The sequence below is a fragment of the Balaenoptera acutorostrata genome, unplaced genomic scaffold (assembly GCF_949987535.1).
Source record: "Balaenoptera acutorostrata unplaced genomic scaffold, mBalAcu1.1 scaffold_974, whole genome shotgun sequence".
Taxonomy (NCBI): Eukaryota; Metazoa; Chordata; class Mammalia; order Artiodactyla; family Balaenopteridae; genus Balaenoptera; species Balaenoptera acutorostrata.
In genome coordinates, this window is record NW_026646304.1 from 54,662 (window position 1) to 80,858 (window position 26,197).

At 58.5% G+C, this 26,197-nt stretch overlaps 5 protein-coding genes across 5 annotated transcripts; all 5 read left to right on the top strand.

The window, feature by feature from the left end:
* The first annotated feature begins 1,671 nt into the window (after nt 1-1,671).
* LOC130706863 (metallothionein-1E-like) lies at nt 1,672-3,444 on the top strand. Its single transcript, XM_057539533.1, has 3 exons — nt 1,672-1,836; nt 2,417-2,482; nt 3,214-3,444. The coding sequence occupies exons 1-3, from the start codon at nt 1,809-1,811 to the stop codon at nt 3,303-3,305; spliced, it is 186 nt and encodes a 61-aa protein (XP_057395516.1). The 5' UTR covers nt 1,672-1,808; the 3' UTR covers nt 3,306-3,444.
* A 3,613-nt stretch (nt 3,445-7,057) lies between these two features.
* Nucleotides 7,058-8,830, top strand: LOC103008638 (metallothionein-1E-like). Its single transcript, XM_007198029.3, has 3 exons — nt 7,058-7,222; nt 7,803-7,868; nt 8,600-8,830. Exons 1-3 carry the CDS (start codon nt 7,195-7,197, stop codon nt 8,689-8,691), a joined length of 186 nt encoding a protein of 61 aa, XP_007198091.1. The 5' UTR covers nt 7,058-7,194; the 3' UTR covers nt 8,692-8,830.
* A 3,613-nt stretch (nt 8,831-12,443) lies between these two features.
* On the top strand, nt 12,444-14,216 carry LOC130706867 (metallothionein-1E-like). Its single transcript, XM_057539537.1, has 3 exons — nt 12,444-12,608; nt 13,189-13,254; nt 13,986-14,216. Exons 1-3 carry the CDS (start codon nt 12,581-12,583, stop codon nt 14,075-14,077), a joined length of 186 nt encoding a protein of 61 aa, XP_057395520.1. The 5' UTR covers nt 12,444-12,580; the 3' UTR covers nt 14,078-14,216.
* Nucleotides 14,217-17,829: 3,613 nt separating this feature from the next.
* LOC130706865 (metallothionein-1E-like) lies at nt 17,830-19,602 on the top strand. Its single transcript, XM_057539535.1, has 3 exons — nt 17,830-17,994; nt 18,575-18,640; nt 19,372-19,602. The coding sequence occupies exons 1-3, from the start codon at nt 17,967-17,969 to the stop codon at nt 19,461-19,463; spliced, it is 186 nt and encodes a 61-aa protein (XP_057395518.1). The 5' UTR covers nt 17,830-17,966; the 3' UTR covers nt 19,464-19,602.
* A 3,612-nt stretch (nt 19,603-23,214) lies between these two features.
* Nucleotides 23,215-24,984, top strand: LOC130706860 (metallothionein-1E-like). The gene is made up of 3 exons (XM_057539530.1): nt 23,215-23,382; nt 23,963-24,028; nt 24,754-24,984. The coding sequence occupies exons 1-3, from the start codon at nt 23,355-23,357 to the stop codon at nt 24,843-24,845; spliced, it is 186 nt and encodes a 61-aa protein (XP_057395513.1). The 5' UTR covers nt 23,215-23,354; the 3' UTR covers nt 24,846-24,984.
* The last annotated feature ends 1,213 nt before the right edge of the window (nt 24,985-26,197 follow it).

Genomic DNA, 26,197 nt, shown 5'->3' on the forward strand with positions numbered 1-26,197 from the left:
TGACATGCTGTCCGGTTGGGCGGGGGGCTGCAGTCAGCCTGCAGGAGGGCCAGTCCCATCTGTGCCACATATAGCCATGGGACATAACCTCTCTGTGGCTCAGTCTCCTCTGCTCTAAAGGGCAAAAAAATAGTGTCTGGCTCTCTCGGGATGAAAGAATTGAATACATGCAAAGAATGTCAGAATATACTGGGCACTCAGTGAGCAATCTATCATATCACCTATTTATTTATTTCTTTGTTATCATTAGCCTAGGAGACATTGTTCTCCTTCCAGACACGCACGCAAGGATGGTGTGTTTAGCTCTGTGTTCTGGGTCGTCCTCATCAACCCTGTGAGCATGGGACCACTTCCCCTGAGGGGGTTATCCTCCCTTCACGCAAAAGAGCCATTGACACTACAGATAGAAAGCCGTGAGCAAGACAGTCGGTGTCCTCCTAACAGATACAGAAGGATCCTGCCACCTCTGCTGTCACCTGCATCAGGATTTCCTTACCATTTTCTTTTCAGGGATTTTCTGAAATATGTTATACCAAAAGAAACCTCTTGAACACTACTGAAGGAGAGAGTCAGAAGGAAGCCACAAAAGCATAAATACATTCCTATTCTGTCACTTCGGTCCCCCCCAGGATTGAGCTGGACACGGTAGAGACGGGCTGAAGACACAGCTCTGGGCCAAAGGGGAGCTTTCTCACTGACTCTCTCTTTCAGCTGCGAAGCCACAAGAACACAGAAGCAGGGCACCGCTCCCCAGCACTGTGTGCCTGCCTTTACTGTAGCCTCCTCGTACTGTAGGTAGTTTGGCCTTTGGGGAACGGGCTCCTGACTACTAGCTCCCTTCCGGGTGGGTGTGACAATTCAAAGAGCAAAAGTGATTAACAAGGCTTGGCATGGACTCCATGGTGTGTAATCGTCAGGACTACCCAAAGGGAACTGTCCACTTGTCCCGCTTTGTTATTTCGTGCCAGGTCTGCCTATCGCCTACAATGATGCCTTCCCTGGGGAGCACCCCATGATTAGGGAACCTCCACCCTGGCGTGGGGTGGACCGGCCACGGTGAGGAGCGCCCCTGGAAAGTTTAGGCAAAGGAGCCCCCGGAGAAATGCGCCATGATCCCTCCAGGAAAGGAAAACACAAGTGACGACTAGCGGCTGAAGGCAATGTTCATCGCGGGGCGGTTACAGGAGACGGTACCGGAAAAGTGCTTCCAAAGGACCGTGGTGGGGACCGGGGCTGCCAACGCCTGGGGACACACAGGGTGGGCGAAACGGCGGTGAGGGTCACATGCGCCTGCGGTCTCTGACACCGCTCCCCGGCTCCGGCCAAGCCAGGGACACGAGCGGGAGGCGGGGGCTGTTCTCAAGCTGCAGGAAACGGCGACCCGGAGGCCGGCGGCGCGCGGCCTGGGGCGGGGAAGACCGGAGGACGCGGGAGCTGGATTCCCGCACAACCCGGCAACAGGGGGGGCTGCTCCCGTCGGGCACATTGCGAAGGGGCGGCCAGGGGGCTGGGACACCGCTTACCGCACGGCACCCGCTTCCTCCGCTCCAGCCGGCACCGAAGTGGAATCGTGCGCTCGGCCCCGCGTGTTGCTCACAGCCCGGCCCAGGGCGCCGCGGGCAGCGCGAGCGCGGGCGCGGGCGCGGATCCGCGGGGCGGGTGCAAGGCGGGGGCGGGGCCTCTGCGCCCGGGCCGCCTCCTCGGCCTATAACTGAGCCCACGGGCTCCTGGCTCCCACACGCCCCCCACCGGACCAGTGAAGCCGCTTCGCCCCTTGCTTTGGACCTCGGGCCTCACTCCTCCTCCAGATGGACCCCAAGTGCTCCTGCCCCACTGGTAAGGGAACCCTGGCTTTGAGCCTTAGGATGCCCCCCTTCCCAGGCACAGGACGAGAAGGGAGGGTTTTGAGTTGGAGCTCAGGAGGACTCCTGTCACGGGTCCAGGGCTTTCTTGCTAGCCAGGCTCCTGAGAGCATGTCAGTCTCCCTTTGCCTCTCCGTTAACACTGAGGGCACGGAGGCTGCAGGCTCTCCTTCTTGAGGTCACCCAGCTGGTCAGGTCAGGGGACTGCTAGACCGGGACCCAGTGTTTGGAGGAGGCCTCGGAGCTGCCAGGACTTGAGGGGAGGAGGGGACATCGCCTCTTCGGGGTTCAGGCCATGGGCCCTGGCCCCCAGCCCCAGTCAGCCTGGGCTGGGTCTGGAGCCTGGGACCTTCCCTGTGGAGTCCATCAGGAGGGGACCTACTCTCCTTGGACCAGAAGAGAGGAGCTGGGGCTTCTCTATCTGCCTGAGTGGACACGAGCTCCCAGGGCTGGGTCCTGACAGAGGAGGAGGGCTCAGGGAGGCATTGCTGACCGTCTGCTGTAGCTCCTGCATCCCTCTCCCTGCTCACCGCGGGCCTTTCCCTTCCTGGCAGGCGGCTCCTGCAGCTGCGCTGGCTCCTGCACCTGCAAAGCCTGCAGATGCACCTCCTGCAAGAAGAGTGAGTGTGCGGGGCCTTCTCTGGGAATGCGGGGTCTGGGCTGGGTGCGAGCAGGGAGCCCAGAGCTCAGCAGGCAGGAGCAGGACAGTGACCAAACTTCCCGGTAACCCCCACCCCCACCCCCACCCCCGCCCCCCTCACCAGGAAGGGATTCACAATCAGAGGTGGAATCACCTTCCAGATGGCCGAGACCCAGGCGCGCACTAGAGAACAGGGAGACTGAGGCCCAGACGGGTCATTAACAAGCAACCTCTGACCTGTCAGTAGAACTAGTCCTCCTGCCTCCTGAGTCACGCTTCTGAATCCTCTCAGGGACTGAAGCACTTTAGGGACATGAACTAGTGACCGTGTGTGGTTTCTCAGACCTGGGGCAGCCCCTTCCTGTCGAAGCAGCCCAGAGCTTCCCTATCCCGAGCGGGAGCTGCTCTGTCAGGGGTTTGCCTCCACTTTGATCCTGAGGACTTTGCTCACAGCACTGACGGTGCTGGGCGCTGGCTTTCTCTTGTCCCCAGAGGCCCTGCTCACTGTCTCTCCAAGGCTCTGTGCCCTGTCCTGGGCACCGATGGGGCAGGCAACCTGAACGGAGTGTCTGAGAGCAATTATCTCAGGACAGAGGACACCATCCTAAACTCAGGGTCTGGGCCTGAGGGCAGCTGGGGCCAGGCCTGCTGCTGGGAAGGGTGGCTCCGGACAACGCGTGGTCCGACCGCACGCTGCCCTCGCTTCCCCAGGCTGCTGCTCCTGCTGCCCCGTGGGCTGCGCCAAGTGTGCCCAGGGCTGCGTCTGCAAAGGGGCCTCGGACAAGTGCAGCTGCTGTGCCTGATGTCGCGGAGAGCCTGCCCCGGGTGGCAACAGAGCAACCAGGACGAACCTGCATTTTACCGTTTTTCATACAACCGGACCTGACGCTACATTCCTTTTTCTATGAAATATGTGAGCTGTAATAAAAGTTGTTGACTTCATTCTGGCTCTGTCTTCCTTTGTCTGTCTTGGACAAAGAGACTCCGCGCCCATCAGGGCTGGCGTGGGGAACTGGGCTGGAAGCGCAGAGACCTCGGCTCTGGACCAAAGAGTACCCTCCCCCACCCCCCAAAACACACACACACACACACACACACGGAGCGTCTTAGCCGCTTAGGTTAATTTGAGCTTCAGGTTCTCAGCTCCAAATGAAAGCCTCGCCCAGAAGACACAGGGCATCGGACACACAGAGGACGCACTCCCTCTATTCCCCTTAGGAGTATGGATTGCAGAGCAAGTGGTCCGTTTCTCATTTTCCTTCTCTGGGGGCCCCTGCCAAACTCAGTCCTCGGTGATGAGAGCCTGGAAAAGCACCCAGAGGGGATGGAATCCCACACCCCTCTTGTTTGACTTCTACACGGGGCTTGCGTCTAACACACCCTGGAAAGACCTATTTGTATTTTCTGCCACAGTTTTCACCCTGGTCAGTCAAAAGAATCGCTAAGAAAAAAATGGAAAAGGACACGGTATGGGAAACCCATTTTCCCCTTCAACACGTAAAATCACCTTAACACGTGGAGGAGCAATTCTGAAAATTAGAGGCTCTCATATGCTGCACGTACATTGAATGTGTGCTTGAGTCCCGGGAACACTTCACACATGCCCCACTGTGTGGACCACACACGCCTGGAGCAGCTCTGCCGCCTGCCTCCCCACAGGCAACATCAGTCTTGGCTCGCCCAGGGCTACGGACAGGACACTCGCCACCCCTGACAGCTCCCTGCAGGGGCTTGGCCCTCAATCTTCGCCAGTGCCTCCCTAGATCAGCCTGACATCTCCCCTTCCCTCAAAATCCAGCCCGTGGCTACCTGACACCCCGAAAGTGATTTGGATTTGTTTGGTGGGCATTTCGCAGCCGTTTCCCGGAGACCTGGTTTCAGAAGGAGGACTTCACGTGTTCCTCTGCGGAGTGATGGTGGTGCTGCAGTGCGGAGGGCCTGGTGGTGTTTCTTAGCAAGACGTGTGTGCTGAGGGAACAGGTGATATAGTTCAGGTGCTGGGCCCCCTGGCGGTCTGGCGAGGGAATTCCTATTTGATGGGCACTCCAAGAGAAAGAGGAGACAAGAGGCTCAGAAGTCAGGACCAAGACCGGCCACAGGTGCCCTGTGTGAAGAGGGCATTTCGGGAGCCGGCCCGTGCTGCGTGCGTGGGTGCTGGTGTCAGGCACCCGGGTTCACAGCCACCGTGCCACTTCCTGACCTGGCAAGTCACTGATAACTCTCTGAGATGTCATTTCCTCCTTTCTATAGAAAAGATTAATTTCCAAGAGGGGGAATAAGCGAGACAGTGGCCTGGCTCCTAGCTCGGGCTTCCCGAACGGTGTCCTGTATGATCGCTATCTCCACACTGACATTTGTGCACAGAGAATCCTTTAGCTCCCAACAAGCTCCTGGAGAAAGGCTCCCTGGTTTGCAAGCAAGCCCATGGTGAGGGCAGAGATGGATAGGAACCTTGCTTATCCAGTGCCAGAGGGCGTGGGGATCTCCTCCAACAAGCCCCATGCAACGAGTCACCGCCACAGCATTTGGACACACTCAGTGAACCTGCATGGTCTGGAGCGACGGTGCCAATTCCAGAGAGGTTAAGCAACTTACCCAAGGGCACACAGCCTAGACTCAAAGGACTAAACCTGCACTACAGCTGTCTCACCTCCCGGCCACATGGTGCCGGTTGTGACATCACTGGAGGCTGAATCCGGCCTCTCCTTTTTCAGGGCCGCAAGGGTCTTCGGAGACAGTCCCGCTGTGCTCCTGGCTGCAGAGGTGGGAGGCTGAAGCCCAGAGAGGTCACAGAGCTGTGCAGAGGGTTCTGACTGCCAGCTGCTCAGTGCTTTCCCACTGCTGCCTCTGGGCCAGGTGTTCAGTGTCCTCACCTTTCATGGGATGACATGCTGTCCGGTTGGGCGGGGGGCTGCAGTCAGCCTGCAGGAGGGCCAGTCCCATCTGTGCCACATATAGCCATGGGACATAACCTCTCTGTGGCTCAGTCTCCTCTGCTCTAAAGGGCAAAAAAATAGTGTCTGGCTCTCTCGGGATGAAAGAATTGAATACATGCAAAGAATGTCAGAATATACTGGGCACTCAGTGAGCAATCTATCATATCACCTATTTATTTATTTCTTTGTTATCATTAGCCTAGGAGACATTGTTCTCCTTCCAGACACGCACGCAAGGATGGTGTGTTTAGCTCTGTGTTCTGGGTCGTCCTCATCAACCCTGTGAGCATGGGACCACTTCCCCTGAGGGGGTTATCCTCCCTTCACGCCAAAGAGCCATTGACACTACAGATAGAAAGCCGTGAGCAAGACAGTCGGTGTCCTCCTAACAGATACAGAAGGATCCTGCCACCTCTGCTGTCACCTGCATCAGGATTTCCTTACCATTTTCTTTTCAGGGATTTTCTGAAATATGTTATACCAAAAGAAACCTCTTGAACACTACTGAAGGAGAGAGTCAGAAGGAAGCCACAAAAGCATAAATACATTCCTATTCTGTCACTTCGGTCCCCCCCAGGATTGAGCTGGACACGGTAGAGACGGGCTGAAGACACAGCTCTGGGCCAAAGGGGAGCTTTCTCACTGACTCTCTCTTTCAGCTGCGAAGCCACAAGAACACAGAAGCAGGGCACCGCTCCCCAGCACTGTGTGCCTGCCTTTACTGTAGCCTCCTCGTACTGTAGGTAGTTTGGCCTTTGGGGAACGGGCTCCTGACTACTAGCTCCCTTCCGGGTGGGTGTGACAATTCAAAGAGCAAAAGTGATTAACAAGGCTTGGCATGGACTCCATGGTGTGTAATCGTCAGGACTACCCAAAGGGAACTGTCCACTTGTCCCGCTTTGTTATTTCGTGCCAGGTCTGCCTATCGCCTACAATGATGCCTTCCCTGGGGAGCATCCCATGATCAGGGAACCTCCACCCTGGCGTGGGGTGGACCGGCCACGGTGAGGAGCGCCCCTGGAAAGTTTAGGCAAAGGAGCCCCCGGAGAAATGCGCCATGATCCCTCCAGGAAAGGAAAACACAAGTGACGACTAGCGGCTGAAGGCAATGTTCATCGCGGGGCGGTTACAGGAGACGGTACCGGAAAAATGCCTCCAAAGGACCGTGGTGGGGACCGGGGCTGCCAACGCCTGGGGACACACGGGGTGGGCGAAACGGCGGTGAGGGTCACATGCGCCTGCGGTCTCTGACACCGTTCCCCGGCTCCGGCCAAGCCAGGGACACGAGCGGGAGGCGGGGGCTGTTCTCAAGCTGCAGGAAACGGCGACCCGGAGGCCGGCGGCGCGCGGCCTGGGGCGGGGAAGACCGGAGGACGCGGGAGCTGGATTCCCGCACAACCCGGCAACAGGGGGGGCTGCTCCCGTCGGGCACATTGCGAAGGGGCGGCCAGGGGGCTGGGACACCGCTTACCGCACGGCACCCGCTTCCTCCGCTCCAGCCGGCACCGAAGTGGAATCGTGCGCTCGGCCCCGCGTGTTGCTCACAGCCCGGCCCAGGGCGCCGCGGGCAGCGCGAGCGCGGGCGCGGGCGCGGATCCGCGGGGCGGGTGCAAGGCGGGGGCGGGGCCTCTGCGCCCGGGCCGCCTCCTCGGCCTATAACTGAGCCCACGGGCTCCTGGCTCCCACACGCCCCCCACCGGACCAGTGAAGCCGCTTCGCCCCTTGCTTTGGACCTCGGGCCTCACTCCTCCTCCAGATGGACCCCAAGTGCTCCTGCCCCACTGGTAAGGGAACCCTGGCTTTGAGCCTTAGGATGCCCCCCTTCCCAGGCACAGGACGAGAAGGGAGGGTTTTGAGTTGGAGCTCAGGAGGACTCCTGTCACGGGTCCAGGGCTTTCTTGCTAGCCAGGCTCCTGAGAGCATGTCAGTCTCCCTTTGCCTCTCCGTTAACACTGAGGGCACGGAGGCTGCAGGCTCTCCTTCTTGAGGTCACCCAGCTGGTCAGGTCAGGGGACTGCTAGACCGGGACCCAGTGTTTGGAGGAGGCCTCGGAGCTGCCAGGACTTGAGGGGAGGAGGGGACATCGCCTCTTCGGGGTTCAGGCCATGGGCCCTGGCCCCCAGCCCCAGTCAGCCTGGGCTGGGTCTGGAGCCTGGGACCTTCCCTGTGGAGTCCATCAGGAGGGGACCTACTCTCCTTGGACCAGAAGAGAGGAGCTGGGGCTTCTCTATCTGCCTGAGTGGACACGAGCTCCCAGGGCTGGGTCCTGACAGAGGAGGAGGGCTCAGGGAGGCATTGCTGACCGTCTGCTGTAGCTCCTGCATCCCTCTCCCTGCTCACCGCGGGCCTTTCCCTTCCTGGCAGGCGGCTCCTGCAGCTGCGCTGGCTCCTGCACCTGCAAAGCCTGCAGATGCACCTCCTGCAAGAAGAGTGAGTGTGCGGGGCCTTCTCTGGGAATGCGGGGTCTGGGCTGGGTGCGAGCAGGGAGCCCAGAGCTCAGCAGGCAGGAGCAGGACAGTGACCAAACTTCCCGGTAACCCCCACCCCCACCCCCACCCCCGCCCCCCTCACCAGGAAGGGATTCACAATCAGAGGTGGAATCACCTTCCAGATGGCCGAGACCCAGGCGCGCACTAGAGAACAGGGAGACTGAGGCCCAGACGGGTCATTAACAAGCAACCTCTGACCTGTCAGTAGAACTAGTCCTCCTGCCTCCTGAGTCACGCTTCTGAATCCTCTCAGGGACTGAAGCACTTTAGGGACATGAACTAGTGACCGTGTGTGGTTTCTCAGACCTGGGGCAGCCCCTTCCTGTCGAAGCAGCCCAGAGCTTCCCTATCCCGAGCGGGAGCTGCTCTGTCAGGGGTTTGCCTCCACTTTGATCCTGAGGACTTTGCTCACAGCACTGACGGTGCTGGGCGCTGGCTTTCTCTTGTCCCCAGAGGCCCTGCTCACTGTCTCTCCAAGGCTCTGTGCCCTGTCCTGGGCACCGATGGGGCAGGCAACCTGAACGGAGTGTCTGAGAGCAATTATCTCAGGACAGAGGACACCATCCTAAACTCAGGGTCTGGGCCTGAGGGCAGCTGGGGCCAGGCCTGCTGCTGGGAAGGGTGGCTCCGGACAACGCGTGGTCCGACCGCACGCTGCCCTCGCTTCCCCAGGCTGCTGCTCCTGCTGCCCCGTGGGCTGCGCCAAGTGTGCCCAGGGCTGCGTCTGCAAAGGGGCCTCGGACAAGTGCAGCTGCTGTGCCTGATGTCGCGGAGAGCCTGCCCCGGGTGGCAACAGAGCAACCAGGACGAACCTGCATTTTACCGTTTTTCATACAACCGGACCTGACGCTACATTCCTTTTTCTATGAAATATGTGAGCTGTAATAAAAGTTGTTGACTTCATTCTGGCTCTGTCTTCCTTTGTCTGTCTTGGACAAAGAGACTCCGCGCCCATCAGGGCTGGCGTGGGGAACTGGGCTGGAAGCGCAGAGACCTCGGCTCTGGACCAAAGAGTACCCTCCCCCACCCCCCAAAACACACACACACACACACACACACACGGAGCGTCTTAGCCGCTTAGGTTAATTTGAGCTTCAGGTTCTCAGCTCCAAATGAAAGCCTCGCCCAGAAGACACAGGGCATCGGACACACAGAGGACGCACTCCCTCTATTCCCCTTAGGAGTATGGATTGCAGAGCAAGTGGTCCGTTTCTCATTTTCCTTCTCTGGGGGCCCCTGCCAAACTCAGTCCTCGGTGATGAGAGCCTGGAAAAGCACCCAGAGGGGATGGAATCCCACACCCCTCTTGTTTGACTTCTACACGGGGCTTGCGTCTAACACACCCTGGAAAGACCTATTTGTATTTTCTGCCACAGTTTTCACCCTGGTCAGTCAAAAGAATCGCTAAGAAAAAAATGGAAAAGGACACGGTATGGGAAACCCATTTTCCCCTTCAACACGTAAAATCACCTTAACACGTGGAGGAGCAATTCTGAAAATTAGAGGCTCTCATATGCTGCACGTACATTGAATGTGTGCTTGAGTCCCGGGAACACTTCACACATGCCCCACTGTGTGGACCACACACGCCTGGAGCAGCTCTGCCGCCTGCCTCCCCACAGGCAACATCAGTCTTGGCTCGCCCAGGGCTACGGACAGGACACTCGCCACCCCTGACAGCTCCCTGCAGGGGCTTGGCCCTCAATCTTCGCCAGTGCCTCCCTAGATCAGCCTGACATCTCCCCTTCCCTCAAAATCCAGCCCGTGGCTACCTGACACCCCGAAAGTGATTTGGATTTGTTTGGTGGGCATTTCCCAGCCGTTTCCCGGAGACTTGGTTTCAGGAGGAGGACTTCACGTGTTCCTCTGCGGAGTGATGGTGGTGCTGCAGTGAGGAGGGCCTGGTGGTGTTTCTTAGCAAGACGTGTGTGCTGAGGGAACAGGTGATATAGTTCAGGTGCTGCGCCCCCTGGCGGTCTGGGGAGGGAATTCCTATTTGATGGGCACTCCAAGAGAAAGAGGAGACAAGAGGCTCAGAAGTCAGGACCAAGATCGGCCACAGGTGCCCTGTGTGAAGAGGGCATTTCGGGAGCCGGCCCGTGCTGCGTGCGTGGGTGCTGGTGTCAGGCACCCGGGTTCACAGCCACCGTGCCACTTCCTGACCTGGCAAGTCACTGATACTCTCTGAGATTTCATTTCCTCCTTTCTATAGAAAAGATTAATTTCCAAGAGGGGGAATAAGCGAGACAGTGGCCTGGCTCCCAGCTCGGGCTTCCCGAACGGTGTCCTGTATGATCGCTATCTCCACACTGACATCTGTGCACAGAGAATCCTTTAGCTCCCAACAAGCTCCTGGAGAAAGGCTCCCTGGTTTGCAAGCAAGCCCATGGTGAGGGCAGAGATGGATAGGAACCTTGCTTATCCAGTGCCAGAGGGCGTGGGGATCTCCTCCAACAAGCCCCATGCAACGAGTCACCGCCACAGCATTTGGACACACTCAGTGAACCTGCATGGTCTGGAGCGACGGTGCCAATTCCAGAGAGGTTAAGCAACTTACCCAAGGGCACACAGCCTAGACTCAAAGGACTAAACCTGCACTACAGCTGTCTCACCTCCCGGCCACATGGTGCCGGTTGTGACATCACTGGAGGCTGAATCCGGCCTCTCCTTTTTCAGGGCCGCAAGGGTCTTCGGAGACAGTCCCGCTGTGCTCCTGGCTGCAGAGGTGGGAGGCTGAAGCCCAGAGAGGTCACAGAGCTGTGCAGAGGGTTCTGACTGCCAGCTGCTCAGTGCTTTCCCACTGCTGCCTCTGGGCCAGGTGTTCAGTGTCCTCACCTTTCATGGGATGACATGCTGTCCGGTTGGGCGGGGGGCTGCAGTCAGCCTGCAGGAGGGCCAGTCCCATCTGTGCCACATATAGCCATGGGACATAACCTCTCTGTGGCTCAGTCTCCTCTGCTCTAAAGGGCAAAAAAATAGTGTCTGGCTCTCTCGGGATGAAAGAATTGAATACATGCAAAGAATGTCAGAATATACTGGGCACTCAGTGAGCAATCTATCATATCACCTATTTATTTATTTCTTTGTTATCATTAGCCTAGGAGACATTGTTCTCCTTCCAGACACGCACGCAAGGATGGTGTGTTTAGCTCTGTGTTCTGGGTCGTCCTCATCAACCCTGTGAGCATGGGACCACTTCCCCTGAGGGGGTTATCCTCCCTTCACGCAAAAGAGCCATTGACACTACAGATAGAAAGCCGTGAGCAAGACAGTCGGTGTCCTCCTAACAGATACAGAAGGATCCTGCCACCTCTGCTGTCACCTGCATCAGGATTTCCTTACCATTTTCTTTTCAGGGATTTTCTGAAATATGTTATACCAAAAGAAACCTCTTGAACACTACTGAAGGAGAGAGTCAGAAGGAAGCCACAAAAGCATAAATACATTCCTATTCTGTCACTTCGGTCCCCCCCAGGATTGAGCTGGACACGGTAGAGACGGGCTGAAGACACAGCTCTGGGCCAAAGGGGAGCTTTCTCACTGACTCTCTCTTTCAGCTGCGAAGCCACAAGAACACAGAAGCAGGGCACCGCTCCCCAGCACTGTGTGCCTGCCTTTACTGTAGCCTCCTCGTACTGTAGGTAGTTTGGCCTTTGGGGAACGGGCTCCTGACTACTAGCTCCCTTCCGGGTGGGTGTGACAATTCAAAGAGCAAAAGTGATTAACAAGGCTTGGCATGGACTCCATGGTGTGTAATCGTCAGGACTACCCAAAGGAACTGTCCACTTGTCCCGCTTTGTTATTTCGTGCCAGGTCTGCCTATCGCCTACAATGATGCCTTCCCTGGGGAGCACCCCATGATTAGGGAACCTCCACCCTGGCGTGGGGTGGACCGGCCACGGTGAGGAGCGCCCCTGGAAAGTTTAGGCAAAGGAGCCCCCGGAGAAATGCGCCATGATCCCTCCAGGAAAGGAAAACACAAGTGACGACTAGCGGCTGAAGGCAATGTTCATCGCGGGGCGGTTACAGGAGACGGTACCGGAAAAGTGCTTCCAAAGGACCGTGGTGGGGACCGGGGCTGCCAACGCCTGGGGACACACGGGGTGGGCGAAACGGCGGTGAGGGTCACATGCGCCTGCGGTCTCTGACACCGTTCCCCGGCTCCGGCCAAGCCAGGGACACGAGCGGGAGGCGGGGGCTGTTCTCAAGCTGCAGGAAACGGCGACCCGGAGGCCGGCGGCGCGCGGCCTGGGGCGGGGAAGACCGGAGGACGCGGGAGCTGGATTCCCGCACAACCCGGCAACAGGGGGGGCTGCTCCCGTCGGGCACATTGCGAAGGGGCGGCCAGGGGGCTGGGACACCGCTTACCGCACGGCACCCGCTTCCTCCGCTCCAGCCGGCACCGAAGTGGAATCGTGCGCTCGGCCCCGCGTGTTGCTCACAGCCCGGCCCAGGGCGCCGCGGGCAGCGCGAGCGCGGGCGCGGGCGCGGATCCGCGGGGCGGGTGCAAGGCGGGGGCGGGGCCTCTGCGCCCGGGCCGCCTCCTCGGCCTATAACTGAGCCCACGGGCTCCTGGCTCCCACACGCCCCCCACCGGACCAGTGAAGCCGCTTCGCCCCTTGCTTTGGACCTCGGGCCTCACTCCTCCTCCAGATGGACCCCAAGTGCTCCTGCCCCACTGGTAAGGGAACCCTGGCTTTGAGCCTTAGGATGCCCCCCTTCCCAGGCACAGGACGAGAAGGGAGGGTTTTGAGTTGGAGCTCAGGAGGACTCCTGTCACGGGTCCAGGGCTTTCTTGCTAGCCAGGCTCCTGAGAGCATGTCAGTCTCCCTTTGCCTCTCCGTTAACACTGAGGGCACGGAGGCTGCAGGCTCTCCTTCTTGAGGTCACCCAGCTGGTCAGGTCAGGGGACTGCTAGACCGGGACCCAGTGTTTGGAGGAGGCCTCGGAGCTGCCAGGACTTGAGGGGAGGAGGGGACATCGCCTCTTCGGGGTTCAGGCCATGGGCCCTGGCCCCCAGCCCCAGTCAGCCTGGGCTGGGTCTGGAGCCTGGGACCTTCCCTGTGGAGTCCATCAGGAGGGGACCTACTCTCCTTGGACCAGAAGAGAGGAGCTGGGGCTTCTCTATCTGCCTGAGTGGACACGAGCTCCCAGGGCTGGGTCCTGACAGAGGAGGAGGGCTCAGGGAGGCATTGCTGACCGTCTGCTGTAGCTCCTGCATCCCTCTCCCTGCTCACCGCGGGCCTTTCCCTTCCTGGCAGGCGGCTCCTGCAGCTGCGCTGGCTCCTGCACCTGCAAAGCCTGCAGATGCACCTCCTGCAAGAAGAGTGAGTGTGCGGGGCCTTCTCTGGGAATGCGGGGTCTGGGCTGGGTGCGAGCAGGGAGCCCAGAGCTCAGCAGGCAGGAGCAGGACAGTGACCAAACTTCCCGGTAACCCCCACCCCCACCCCCACCCCCGCCCCCCTCACCAGGAAGGGATTCACAATCAGAGGTGGAATCACCTTCCAGATGGCCGAGACCCAGGCGCGCACTAGAGAACAGGGAGACTGAGGCCCAGACGGGTCATTAACAAGCAACCTCTGACCTGTCAGTAGAACTAGTCCTCCTGCCTCCTGAGTCACGCTTCTGAATCCTCTCAGGGACTGAAGCACTTTAGGGACATGAACTAGTGACCGTGTGTGGTTTCTCAGACCTGGGGCAGCCCCTTCCTGTCGAAGCAGCCCAGAGCTTCCCTATCCCGAGCGGGAGCTGCTCTGTCAGGGGTTTGCCTCCACTTTGATCCTGAGGACTTTGCTCACAGCACTGACGGTGCTGGGCGCTGGCTTTCTCTTGTCCCCAGAGGCCCTGCTCACTGTCTCTCCAAGGCTCTGTGCCCTGTCCTGGGCACCGATGGGGCAGGCAACCTGAACGGAGTGTCTGAGAGCAATTATCTCAGGACAGAGGACACCATCCTAAACTCAGGGTCTGGGCCTGAGGGCAGCTGGGGCCAGGCCTGCTGCTGGGAAGGGTGGCTCCGGACAACGCGTGGTCCGACCGCACGCTGCCCTCGCTTCCCCAGGCTGCTGCTCCTGCTGCCCCGTGGGCTGCGCCAAGTGTGCCCAGGGCTGCGTCTGCAAAGGGGCCTCGGACAAGTGCAGCTGCTGTGCCTGATGTCGCGGAGAGCCTGCCCCGGGTGGCAACAGAGCAACCAGGACGAACCTGCATTTTACCGTTTTTCATACAACCGGACCTGACGCTACATTCCTTTTTCTATGAAATATGTGAGCTGTAATAAAAGTTGTTGACTTCATTCTGGCTCTGTCTTCCTTTGTCTGTCTTGGACAAAGAGACTCCGCGCCCATCAGGGCTGGCGTGGGGAACTGGGCTGGAAGCGCAGAGACCTCGGCTCTGGACCAAAGAGTACCCTCCCCCACCCCCCAAAACACACACACACACACACACACACACGGAGCGTCTTAGCCGCTTAGGTTAATTTGAGCTTCAGGTTCTCAGCTCCAAATGAAAGCCTCGCCCAGAAGACACAGGGCATCGGACACACAGAGGACGCACTCCCTCTATTCCCCTTAGGAGTATGGATTGCAGAGCAAGTGGTCCGTTTCTCATTTTCCTTCTCTGGGGGCCCCTGCCAAACTCAGTCCTCGGTGATGAGAGCCTGGAAAAGCACCCAGAGGGGATGGAATCCCACACCCCTCTTGTTTGACTTCTACACGGGGCTTGCGTCTAACACACCCTGGAAAGACCTATTTGTATTTTCTGCCACAGTTTTCACCCTGGTCAGTCAAAAGAATCGCTAAGAAAAAAATGGAAAAGGACACGGTATGGGAAACCCATTTTCCCCTTCAACACGTAAAATCACCTTAACACGTGGAGGAGCAATTCTGAAAATTAGAGGCTCTCATATGCTGCACGTACATTGAATGTGTGCTTGAGTCCCGGGAACACTTCACACATGCCCCACTGTGTGGACCACACACGCCTGGAGCAGCTCTGCCGCCTGCCTCCCCACAGGCAACATCAGTCTTGGCTCGCCCAGGGCTACGGACAGGACACTCGCCACCCCTGACAGCTCCCTGCAGGGGCTTGGCCCTCAATCTTCGCCAGTGCCTCCCTAGATCAGCCTGACATCTCCCCTTCCCTCAAAATCCAGCCCGTGGCTACCTGACACCCCGAAAGTGATTTGGATTTGTTTGGTGGGCATTTCCCAGCCGTTTCCCGGAGACTTGGTTTCAGGAGGAGGACTTCACGTGTTCCTCTGCGGAGTGATGGTGGTGCTGCAGTGAGGAGGGCCTGGTGGTGTTTCTTAGCAAGACGTGTGTGCTGAGGGAACAGGTGATATAGTTCAGGTGCTGCGCCCCCTGGCGGTCTGGGGAGGGAATTCCTATTTGATGGGCACTCCAAGAGAAAGAGGAGACAAGAGGCTCAGAAGTCAGGACCAAGATCGGCCACAGGTGCCCTGTGTGAAGAGGGCATTTCGGGAGCCGGCCCGTGCTGCGTGCGTGGGTGCTGGTGTCAGGCACCCGGGTTCACAGCCACCGTGCCACTTCCTGACCTGGCAAGTCACTGATACTCTCTGAGATTTCATTTCCTCCTTTCTATAGAAAAGATTAATTTCCAAGAGGGGGAATAAGCGAGACAGTGGCCTGGCTCCCAGCTCGGGCTTCCCGAACGGTGTCCTGTATGATCGCTATCTCCACACTGACATCTGTGCACAGAGAATCCTTTAGCTCCCAACAAGCTCCTGGAGAAAGGCTCCCTGGTTTGCAAGCAAGCCCATGGTGAGGGCAGAGATGGATAGGAACCTTGCTTATCCAGTGCCAGAGGGCGTGGGGATCTCCTCCAACAAGCCCCATGCAACGAGTCACCGCCACAGCATTTGGACACACTCAGTGAACCTGCATGGTCTGGAGCGACGGTGCCAATTCCAGAGAGGTTAAGCAACTTACCCAAGGGCACACAGCCTAGACTCAAAGGACTAAACCTGCACTACAGCTGTCTCACCTCCCGGCCACATGGTGCCGGTTGTGACATCACTGGAGGCTGAATCCGGCCTCTCCTTTTTCAGGGCCGCAAGGGTCTTCGGAGACAGTCCCGCTGTGCTCCTGGCTGCAGAGGTGGGAGGCTGAAGCCCAGAGAGGTCACAGAGCTGTGCAGAGGGTTCTGACTGCCAGCTGCTCAGTGCTTTCCCACTGCTGCCTCTGGGCCAGGTGTTCAGTGTCCTCACCTTTCATGGGATGACATGCTGTCCGGTTGGGCGGGGGGCTGCAGTCAGCCTGCAGGAGGGCCAGTCCCATCTGTGCCACATATAGCCATGGGACATAACCTCTCTGTGGCTCAGTCTCCTCTGCTCTAAAGGGCAAAAAAATAGTGTCTGGCTCTCTCGGGATGAAAGAATTGAATACATGCAAAGAATGTCAGAATATACTGGGCACTCAGTGAGCAATCTATCATATCACCTATTTATTTATTTCTTTGTTATCATTAGCCTAGGAGACATTGTTCTCCTTCCAGACACGCACGCAAGGATGGTGTGTTTAGCTCTGTGTTCTGGGTCGTCCTCATCAACCCTGTGAGCATGGGACCACTTCCCCTGAGGGGGTTATCCTCCCTTCACGCAAAAGAGCCATTGACACTACAGATAGAAAGCCGTGAGCAAGACAGTCGGTGTCCTCCTAACAGATACAGAAGGATCCTGCCACCTCTGCTGTCACCTGCATCAGGATTTCCTTACCATTTTCTTTTCAGGGATTTTCTGAAATATGTTATACCAAAAGAAACCTCTTGAACACTACTGAAGGAGAGAGTCAGAAGGAAGCCACAAAAGCATAAATACATTCCTATTCTGTCACTTCGGTCCCCCCCAGGATTGAGCTGGACACGGTAGAGACGGGCTGAAGACACAGCTCTGGGCCAAAGGGGAGCTTTCTCACTGACTCTCTCTTTCAGCTGCGAAGCCACAAGAACACAGAAGCAGGGCACCGCTCCCCAGCACTGTGTGCCTGCCTTTACTGTAGCCTCCTCGTACTGTAGGTAGTTTGGCCTTTGGGGAACGGGCTCCTGACTACTAGCTCCCTTCCGGGTGGGTGTGACAATTCAAAGAGCAAAAGTGATTAACAAGGCTTGGCATGGACTCCATGGTGTGTAATCGTCAGGACTACCCAAAGGAACTGTCCACTTGTCCCGCTTTGTTATTTCGTGCCAGGTCTGCCTATCGCCTACAATGATGCCTTCCCTGGGGAGCACCCCATGATTAGGGAACCTCCACCCTGGCGTGGGGTGGACCGGCCACGGTGAGGAGCGCCCCTGGAAAGTTTAGGCAAAGGAGCCCCCGGAGAAATGCGCCATGATCCCTCCAGGAAAGGAAAACACAAGTGACGACTAGCGGCTGAAGGCAATGTTCATCGCGGGGCGGTTACAGGAGACGGTACCGGAAAAGTGCTTCCAAAGGACCGTGGTGGGGACCGGGGCTGCCAACGCCTGGGGACACACGGGGTGGGCGAAACGGCGGTGAGGGTCACATGCGCCTGCGGTCTCTGACACCGTTCCCCGGCTCCGGCCAAGCCAGGGACACGAGCGGGAGGCGGGGGCTGTTCTCAAGCTGCAGGAAACGGCGACCCGGAGGCCGGCGGCGCGCGGCCTGGGGCGGGGAAGACCGGAGGACGCGGGAGCTGGATTCCCGCACAACCCGGCAACAGGGGGGGCTGCTCCCGTCGGGCACATTGCGAAGGGGCGGCCAGGGGGCTGGGACACCGCTTACCGCACGGCACCCGCTTCCTCCGCTCCAGCCGGCACCGAAGTGGAATCGTGCGCTCGGCCCCGCGTGTTGCTCACAGCCCGGCCCAGGGCGCCGCGGGCAGCGCGAGCGCGGGCGCGGGCGCGGATCCGCGGGGCGGGTGCAAGGCGGGGGCGGGGCCTCTGCGCCCGGGCCGCCTCCTCGGCCTATAACTGAGCCCACGGGCTCCTGGCTCCCACACGCCCCCCACCGGACCAGTGAAGCCGCTTCGCCCCTTGCTTTGGACCTCGGGCCTCACTCCTCCTCCAGATGGACCCCAAGTGCTCCTGCCCCACTGGTAAGGGAACCCTGGCTTTGAGCCTTAGGATGCCCCCCTTCCCAGGCACAGGACGAGAAGGGAGGGTTTTGAGTTGGAGCTCAGGAGGACTCCTGTCACGGGTCCAGGGCTTTCTTGCTAGCCAGGCTCCTGAGAGCATGTCAGTCTCCCTTTGCCTCTCCGTTAACACTGAGGGCACGGAGGCTGCAGGCTCTCCTTCTTGAGGTCACCCAGCTGGTCAGGTCAGGGGACTGCTAGACCGGGACCCAGTGTTTGGAGGAGGCCTCGGAGCTGCCAGGACTTGAGGGGAGGAGGGGACATCGCCTCTTCGGGGTTCAGGCCATGGGCCCTGGCCCCCAGCCCCAGTCAGCCTGGGCTGGGTCTGGAGCCTGGGACCTTCCCTGTGGAGTCCATCAGGAGGGGACCTACTCTCCTTGGACCAGAAGAGAGGAGCTGGGGCTTCTCTATCTGCCTGAGTGGACACGAGCTCCCAGGGCTGGGTCCTGACAGAGGAGGAGGGCTCAGGGAGGCATTGCTGACCGTCTGCTGTAGCTCCTGCATCCCTCTCCCTGCTCACCGCGGGCCTTTCCCTTCCTGGCAGGCGGCTCCTGCAGCTGCGCTGGCTCCTGCACCTGCAAAGCCTGCAGATGCACCTCCTGCAAGAAGAGTGAGTGTGCGGGGCCTTCTCTGGGAATGCGGGGTCTGGGCTGGGTGCGAGCAGGGAGCCCAGAGCTCAGCAGGCAGGAGCAGGACAGTGACCAAACTTCCCGGTAACCCCCACCCCCACCCCCACCCCCGCCCCCCTCACCAGGAAGGGATTCACAATCAGAGGTGGAATCACCTTCCAGATGGCCGAGACCCAGGCGCGCACTAGAGAACAGGGAGACTGAGGCCCAGACGGGTCATTAACAAGCAACCTCTGACCTGTCAGTAGAACTAGTCCTCCTGCCTCCTGAGTCACGCTTCTGAATCCTCTCAGGGACTGAAGCACTTTAGGGACATGAACTAGTGACCGTGTGTGGTTTCTCAGACCTGGGGCAGCCCCTTCCTGTCGAAGCAGCCCAGAGCTTCCCTATCCCGAGCGGGAGCTGCTCTGTCAGGGGTTTGCCTCCACTTTGATCCTGAGGACTTTGCTCACAGCACTGACGGTGCTGGGCGCTGGCTTTCTCTTGTCCCCAGAGGCCCTGCTCACTGTCTCTCCAAGGCTCTGTGCCCTGTCCTGGGCACCGATGGGGCAGGCAACCTGAACGGAGTGTCTGAGAGCAATTATCTCAGGACAGAGGACACCATCCTAAACTCAGGGTCTGGGCCTGAGGGCAGCTGGGGCCAGGCCTGCTGCTGGGAAGGGTGGCTCCGGACAACGCGTGGTCCGACCGCACGCTGCCCTCGCTTCCCCAGGCTGCTGCTCCTGCTGCCCCGTGGGCTGCGCCAAGTGTGCCCAGGGCTGCGTCTGCAAAGGGGCCTCGGACAAGTGCAGCTGCTGTGCCTGATGTCGCGGAGAGCCTGCCCCGGGTGGCAACAGAGCAACCAGGACGAACCTGCATTTTACCGTTTTTCATACAACCGGACCTGACGCTACATTCCTTTTTCTATGAAATATGTGAGCTGTAATAAAAGTTGTTGACTTCATTCTGGCTCTGTCTTCCTTTGTCTGTCTTGGACAAAGAGACTCCGCGCCCATCAGGGCTGGCGTGGGGAACTGGGCTGGAAGCGCAGAGACCTCGGCTCTGGACCAAAGAGTACCCTCCCCCACCCCCCAAAACACACACACACACACACACACACACGGAGCGTCTTAGCCGCTTAGGTTAATTTGAGCTTCAGGTTCTCAGCTCCAAATGAAAGCCTCGCCCAGAAGACACAGGGCATCGGACACACAGAGGACGCACTCCCTCTATTCCCCTTAGGAGTATGGATTGCAGAGCAAGTGGTCCGTTTCTCATTTTCCTTCTCTGGGGGCCCCTGCCAAACTCAGTCCTCGGTGATGAGAGCCTGGAAAAGCACCCAGAGGGGATGGAATCCCACACCCCTCTTGTTTGACTTCTACACGGGGCTTGCGTCTAACACACCCTGGAAAGACCTATTTGTATTTTCTGCCACAGTTTTCACCCTGGTCAGTCAAAAGAATCGCTAAGAAAAAAATGGAAAAGGACACGGTATGGGAAACCCATTTTCCCCTTCAACACGTAAAATCACCTTAACACGTGGAGGAGCAATTCTGAAAATTAGAGGCTCTCATATGCTGCACGTACATTGAATGTGTGCTTGAGTCCCGGGAACACTTCACACATGCCCCACTGTGTGGACCACACACGCCTGGAGCAGCTCTGCCGCCTGCCTCCCCACAGGCAACATCAGTCTTGGCTCGCCCAGGGCTACGGACAGGACACTCGCCACCCCTGACAGCTCCCTGCAGGGGCTTGGCCCTCAATCTTCGCCAGTGCCTCCCTAGATCAGCCTGACATCTCCCCTTCCCTCAAAATCCAGCCCGTGGCTACCTGACACCCCGAAAGTGATTTGGATTTGTTTGGTGGGCATTTCCCAGCCGTTTCCCGGAGACTTGGTTTCAGGAGGAGGACTTCACGTGTTCCTCTGCGGAGTGATGGTGGTGCTGCAGTGAGGAGGGCCTGGTGGTGTTTCTTAGCAAGACGTGTGTGCTGAGGGAACAGGTGATATAGTTCAGGTGCTGCGCCCCCTGGCGGTCTGGGGAGGGAATTCCTATTTGATGGGCACTCCAAGAGAAAGAGGAGACAAGAGGCTCAGAAGTCAGGACCAAGATCGGCCACAGGTGCCCTGTGTGAAGAGGGCATTTCGGGAGCCGGCCCGTGCTGCGTGCGTGGGTGCTGGTGTCAGGCACCCGGGTTCACAGCCACCGTGCCACTTCCTGACCTGGCAAGTCACTGATACTCTCTGAGATTTCATTTCCTCCTTTCTATAGAAAAGATTAATTTCCAAGAGGGGGAATAAGCGAGACAGTGGCCTGGCTCCCAGCTCGGGCTTCCCGAACGGTGTCCTGTATGATCGCTATCTCCACACTGACATCTGTGCACAGAGAATCCTTTAGCTCCCAACAAGCTCCTGGAGAAAGGCTCCCTGGTTTGCAAGCAAGCCCATGGTGAGGGCAGAGATGGATAGGAACCTTGCTTATCCAGTGCCAGAGGGCGTGGGGATCTCCTCCAACAAGCCCCATGCAACGAGTCACCGCCACAGCATTTGGACACACTCAGTGAACCTGCATGGTCTGGAGCGACGGTGCCAATTCCAGAGAGGTTAAGCAACTTACCCAAGGGCACACAGCCTAGACTCAAAGGACTAAACCTGCACTACAGCTGTCTCACCTCCCGGCCACATGGTGCCGGTTGTGACATCACTGGAGGCTGAATCCGGCCTCTCCTTTTTCAGGGCCGCAAGGGTCTTCGGAGACAGTCCCGCTGTGCTCCTGGCTGCAGAGGTGGGAGGCTGAAGCCCAGAGAGGTCACAGAGCTGTGCAGAGGGTTCTGACTGCCAGCTGCTCAGTGCTTTCCCACTGCTGCCTCTGGGCCAGGTGTTCAGTGTCCTCACCTTTCATGGGATGACATGCTGTCCGGTTGGGCGGGGGGCTGCAGTCAGCCTGCAGGAGGGCCAGTCCCATCTGTGCCACATATAGCCATGGGACATAACCTCTCTGTGGCTCAGTCTCCTCTGCTCTAAAGGGCAAAAAAATAGTGTCTGGCTCTCTCGGGATGAAAGAATTGAATACATGCAAAGAATGTCAGAATATACTGGGCACTCAGTGAGCAATCTATCATATCACCTATTTATTTATTTCTTTGTTATCATTAGCCTAGGAGACATTGTTCTCCTTCCAGACACGCACGCAAGGATGGTGTGTTTAGCTCTGTGTTCTGGGTCGTCCTCATCAACCCTGTGAGCATGGGACCACTTCCCCTGAGGGGGTTATCCTCCCTTCACGCAAAAGAGCCATTGACACTACAGATAGAAAGCCGTGAGCAAGACAGTCGGTGTCCTCCTAACAGATACAGAAGGATCCTGCCATCTCTGCTGTCACCTGCACCAGGATTTCCTTACCATTTTCTTTTCAGGGATTTTCTGAAATATGTTATACCAAAAGAAACCTCTTGAACACTGCTGAAGGAGAGAGTCAGAAGGAAGCCACAAAAGCATAAATACATTCCTATTCTGTCACTTCGGTCCCCCCCAGGATTGAGCTGGACACGGTAGAGACGGGCTGAAGACACAGCTCTGGGCCAAAGGGGAGCTTTCTCACTGACTCTCTCTTTCAGCTGCGAAGCCACAAGAACACAGAAGCAGGGCACCGCTCCCCAGCACTGTGTGCCTGCCTTTACTGTAGCCTCCTCGTACTGTAGGTAGTTTGGCCTTTGGGGAACGGGCTCCTGACTACTAGCTCCCTTCCGGGTGGGTGTGACAATTCAAAGAGCAAAAGTGATTAACAAGGCTTGGCATGGACTCCATGGTGTGTAATCGTCAGGACTACCCAAAGGGAACTGTCCACTTGTCCCGCTTTGTTATTTCATGCCAGGTCTGCCTATCGCCTACAATGATGCCTTCCCTGGGGAGCACCCCATGATTAGGGAACCTCCACCCTGGCGTGGGGTGGACCGGCCACGGTGAGGAGCGCCCCTGGAAAGTTTAGGCAAAGGAGCCCCCGGAGAAATGCGCCATGATCCCTCCAGGAAAGGAAAACACAAGTGACGACTAGCGGCTGAAGGCAATGTTCATCGCGGGGCGGTTACAGGAGACGGTACCGGAAAAGTGCTTCCAAAGGACCGTGGTGGGGACCGGGGCTGCCAACGCCTGGGGACACACAGGGTGGGCGAAACGGCGGTGAGGGTCACATGCGCCTGCGGTCTCTGACACCGCTCCCCGGCTCCGGCCAAGCCAGGGACACGAGCGGGAGGCGGGGGCTGTTCTCAGGCTGCAGGAAACGGCGACCCGGAGGCCGGCGGCGCGCGGCCTGGGGCGGGGAAGACCGGAGGTACGCGGGAGCTGGATTCCCGCACAACCCGGCAACAGGGGGGGCTGCTCCCGTCGGGCACATTGCGAAGGGGCGGCCAGGGGGCTGGGACACCGCTTACCGCACGGCACCCGCTTCCTCCGCTCCAGCCGGCACCGAAGTGGAATCGTGCGCTCGGCCCCGCGTGTTGCTCACAGCCCGGCCCAGGGCGCCGCGGGCAGCGCGAGCGCGGGCGCGGGCGCGGATCCGCGGGGCGGGTGCAAGGCGGGGGCGGGGCCTCTGCGCCCGGGCCGCCTCCTCGGCCTATAACTGAGCCCACGGGCTCCTGGCTCCCACACGCCCCCCACCGGACCAGTGAAGCCGCTTCGCCCCTTGCTTTGGACCTCGGGCCTCACTCCTCCTCCAGATGGACCCCAAGTGCTCCTGCCCCACTGGTAAGGGAACCCTGGCTTTGAGCCTTAGGATGCCCCCCTTCCCAGGCACAGGACGAGAAGGGAGGGTTTTGAGTTGGAGCTCAGGAGGACTCCTGTCACGGGTCCAGGGCTTTCTTGCTAGCCAGGCTCCTGAGAGCATGTCAGTCTCCCTTTGCCTCTCCGTTAACACTGAGGGCACGGAGGCTGCAGGCTCTCCTTCTTGAGGTCACCCAGCTGGTCAGGTCAGGGGACTGCTAGACCGGGACCCAGTGTTTGGAGGAGGCCTCGGAGCTGCCAGGACTTGAGGGGAGGAGGGGACATCGCCTCTTCGGGGTTCAGGCCATGGGCCCTGGCCCCCAGCCCCAGTCAGCCTGGGCTGGGTCTGGAGCCTGGGACCTTCCCTGTGGAGTCCATCAGGAGGGGACCTACTCTCCTTGGACCAGAAGAGAGGAGCTGGGGCTTCTCTATCTGCCTGAGTGGACACGAGCTCCCAGGGCTGGGTCCTGACAGAGGAGGAGGGCTCAGGGAGGCATTGCTGACCGTCTGCTGTAGCTCCTGCATCCCTCTCCCTGCTCACCGCGGGCCTTTCCCTTCCTGGCAGGCGGCTCCTGCAGCTGCGCTGGCTCCTGCACCTGCAAAGCCTGCAGATGCACCTCCTGCAAGAAGAGTGAGTGTGCGGGGCCTTCTCTGGGAATGCGGGGTCTGGGCTGGGTGCGAGCAGGGAGCCCAGAGCTCAGCAGGCAGGAGCAGGACAGTGACCAAACTTCCCGGTAACCCCCACCCCCACCCCCGCCCCCCTCACCAGGAAGGGATTCACAATCAGAGGTGGAATCACCTTCCAGATGGCCGAGACCCAGGCGCGCACTAGAGAACAGGGAGACTGAGGCCCAGACGGGTCATTAACAAGCAACCTCTGACCTGTCAGTAGAACTAGTCCTCCTGCCTCCTGAGTCACGCTTCTGAATCCTCTCAGGGACTGAAGCACTTTAGGGACATGAACTAGTGACCGTGTGTGGTTTCTCAGACCTGGGGCAGCCCCTTCCTGTCGAAGCAGCCCAGAGCTTCCCTATCCCGAGCGGGAGCTGCTCTGTCAGGGGTTTGCCTCCACTTTGATCCTGAGGACTTTGCTCACAGCACTGACGGTGCTGGGCGCTGGCTTTCTCTTGTCCCCAGAGGCCCTGCTCACTGTCTCTCCAAGGCTCTGTGCCCTGTCCTGGGCACCGATGGGGCAGGCAACCTGAACGGAGTGTCTGAGAGCAATTATCTCAGGACAGAGGACACCATCCTAAACTCAGGGTCTGGGCCTGAGGGCAGCTGGGGCCAGGCCTGCTGCTGGGAAGGGTGGCTCCGGACAACGCGTGGTCCGACCGCACGCTGCCCTCGCTTCCCCAGGCTGCTGCTCCTGCTGCCCCGTGGGCTGCGCCAAGTGTGCCCAGGGCTGCGTCTGCAAAGGGGCCTCGGACAAGTGCAGCTGCTGTGCCTGATGTCGCGGAGAGCCTGCCCCGGGTGGCAACAGAGCAACCAGGACGAACCTGCATTTTACCGTTTTTCATACAGCCGGACCTGACGCTACATTCCTTTTTCTATGAAATATGTGAGCTGTAATAAAAGTTGTTGACTTCATTCTGGCTCTGTCTTCCTTTGTCTGTCTTGGACAAAGAGACTCCGCGCCCATCAGGGCTGGCGTGGGGAACTGGGCTGGAAGCGCAGAGACCTCGGCTCTGGACCAAAGAGTACCCTCCCCCACCCCCCAAAACACACACACACACACACACACACACGGAGCGTCTTAGCCGCTTAGGTTAATTTGAGCTTCAGGTTCTCAGCTCCAAATGAAAGCCTCGCCCAGAAGACACAGGGCATCGGACACACAGAGGACGCACTCCCTCTATTCCCCTTAGGAGTATGGATTGCAGAGCAAGTGGTCCGTTTCTCATTTTCCTTCTCTGGGGGCCCCTGCCAAACTCAGTCCTCGGTGATGAGAGCCTGGAAAAGCACCCAGAGGGGATGGAATCCCACACCCCTCTTGTTTGACTTCTACACGGGGCTTGCGTCTAACACACCCTGGAAAGACCTATTTGTATTTTCTGCCACAGTTTTCACCCTGGTCAGTCAAAAGAATCGCTAAGAAAAAAATGGAAAAGGACACGGTATGGGAAACCCATTTTCCCCTTCAACACGTAAAATCACCTTAACACGTGGAGGAGCAATTCTGAAAATTAGAGGCTCTCATATGCTGCACGTACATTGAATGTGTGCTTGAGTCCCGGGAACACTTCACACATGCCCCACTGTGTGGACCACACACGCCTGGAGCAGCTCTGCCGCCTGCCTCCCCACAGGCAACATCAGTCTTGGCTCGCCCAGGGCTACGGACAGGACACTCGCCACCCCTGACAGCTCCCTGCAGGGGCTTGGCCCTCAATCTTCGCCAGTGCCTCCCTAGATCAGCCTGACATCTCCCCTTCCCTCAAAATCCAGCCCGTGGCTACCTGACACCCCGAAAGTGATTTGGATTTGTTTGGTGGGCATTTCCCAGCCGTTTCCCGGAGACTTGGTTTCAGGAGGAGGACTTCACGTGTTCCTCTGCGGAGTGATGGTGGTGCTGCAGTGAGGAGGGCCTGGTGGTGTTTCTTAGCAAGACGTGTGTGCTGAGGGAACAGGTGATATAGTTCAGGTGCTGCGCCCCCTGGCGGTCTGGGGAGGGAATTCCTATTTGATGGGCACTCCAAGAGAAAGAGGAGACAAGAGGCTCAGAAGTCAGGACCAAGATCGGCCACAGGTGCCCTGTGTGAAGAGGGCATTTCGGGAGCCGGCCCGTGCTGCGTGCGTGGGT

Excerpts from the sequence above, each read along its gene's own strand:
- LOC130706863 (XM_057539533.1), top strand. The coding sequence starts at position 1,809 with ATGGACCCCAAGTGCTCCTGCCCCACTG. Across the intron at positions 1,837-2,416 it reads CAAGTGCTCCTGCCCCACTG|GCGGCTCCTGCAGCTGCGCT; the intron begins GTAAGGGAACCC and ends CCTTCCTGGCAG. Across the intron at positions 2,483-3,213 it reads ATGCACCTCCTGCAAGAAGA|GCTGCTGCTCCTGCTGCCCC; the intron begins GTGAGTGTGCGG and ends TCGCTTCCCCAG.
- LOC103008638 (XM_007198029.3), top strand. The coding sequence starts at position 7,195 with ATGGACCCCAAGTGCTCCTGCCCCACTG. Across the intron at positions 7,223-7,802 it reads CAAGTGCTCCTGCCCCACTG|GCGGCTCCTGCAGCTGCGCT; the intron begins GTAAGGGAACCC and ends CCTTCCTGGCAG. Across the intron at positions 7,869-8,599 it reads ATGCACCTCCTGCAAGAAGA|GCTGCTGCTCCTGCTGCCCC; the intron begins GTGAGTGTGCGG and ends TCGCTTCCCCAG.
- LOC130706867 (XM_057539537.1), top strand. The coding sequence starts at position 12,581 with ATGGACCCCAAGTGCTCCTGCCCCACTG. Across the intron at positions 12,609-13,188 it reads CAAGTGCTCCTGCCCCACTG|GCGGCTCCTGCAGCTGCGCT; the intron begins GTAAGGGAACCC and ends CCTTCCTGGCAG. Across the intron at positions 13,255-13,985 it reads ATGCACCTCCTGCAAGAAGA|GCTGCTGCTCCTGCTGCCCC; the intron begins GTGAGTGTGCGG and ends TCGCTTCCCCAG.
- LOC130706865 (XM_057539535.1), top strand. The coding sequence starts at position 17,967 with ATGGACCCCAAGTGCTCCTGCCCCACTG. Across the intron at positions 17,995-18,574 it reads CAAGTGCTCCTGCCCCACTG|GCGGCTCCTGCAGCTGCGCT; the intron begins GTAAGGGAACCC and ends CCTTCCTGGCAG. Across the intron at positions 18,641-19,371 it reads ATGCACCTCCTGCAAGAAGA|GCTGCTGCTCCTGCTGCCCC; the intron begins GTGAGTGTGCGG and ends TCGCTTCCCCAG.
- LOC130706860 (XM_057539530.1), top strand. The coding sequence starts at position 23,355 with ATGGACCCCAAGTGCTCCTGCCCCACTG. Across the intron at positions 23,383-23,962 it reads CAAGTGCTCCTGCCCCACTG|GCGGCTCCTGCAGCTGCGCT; the intron begins GTAAGGGAACCC and ends CCTTCCTGGCAG. Across the intron at positions 24,029-24,753 it reads ATGCACCTCCTGCAAGAAGA|GCTGCTGCTCCTGCTGCCCC; the intron begins GTGAGTGTGCGG and ends TCGCTTCCCCAG.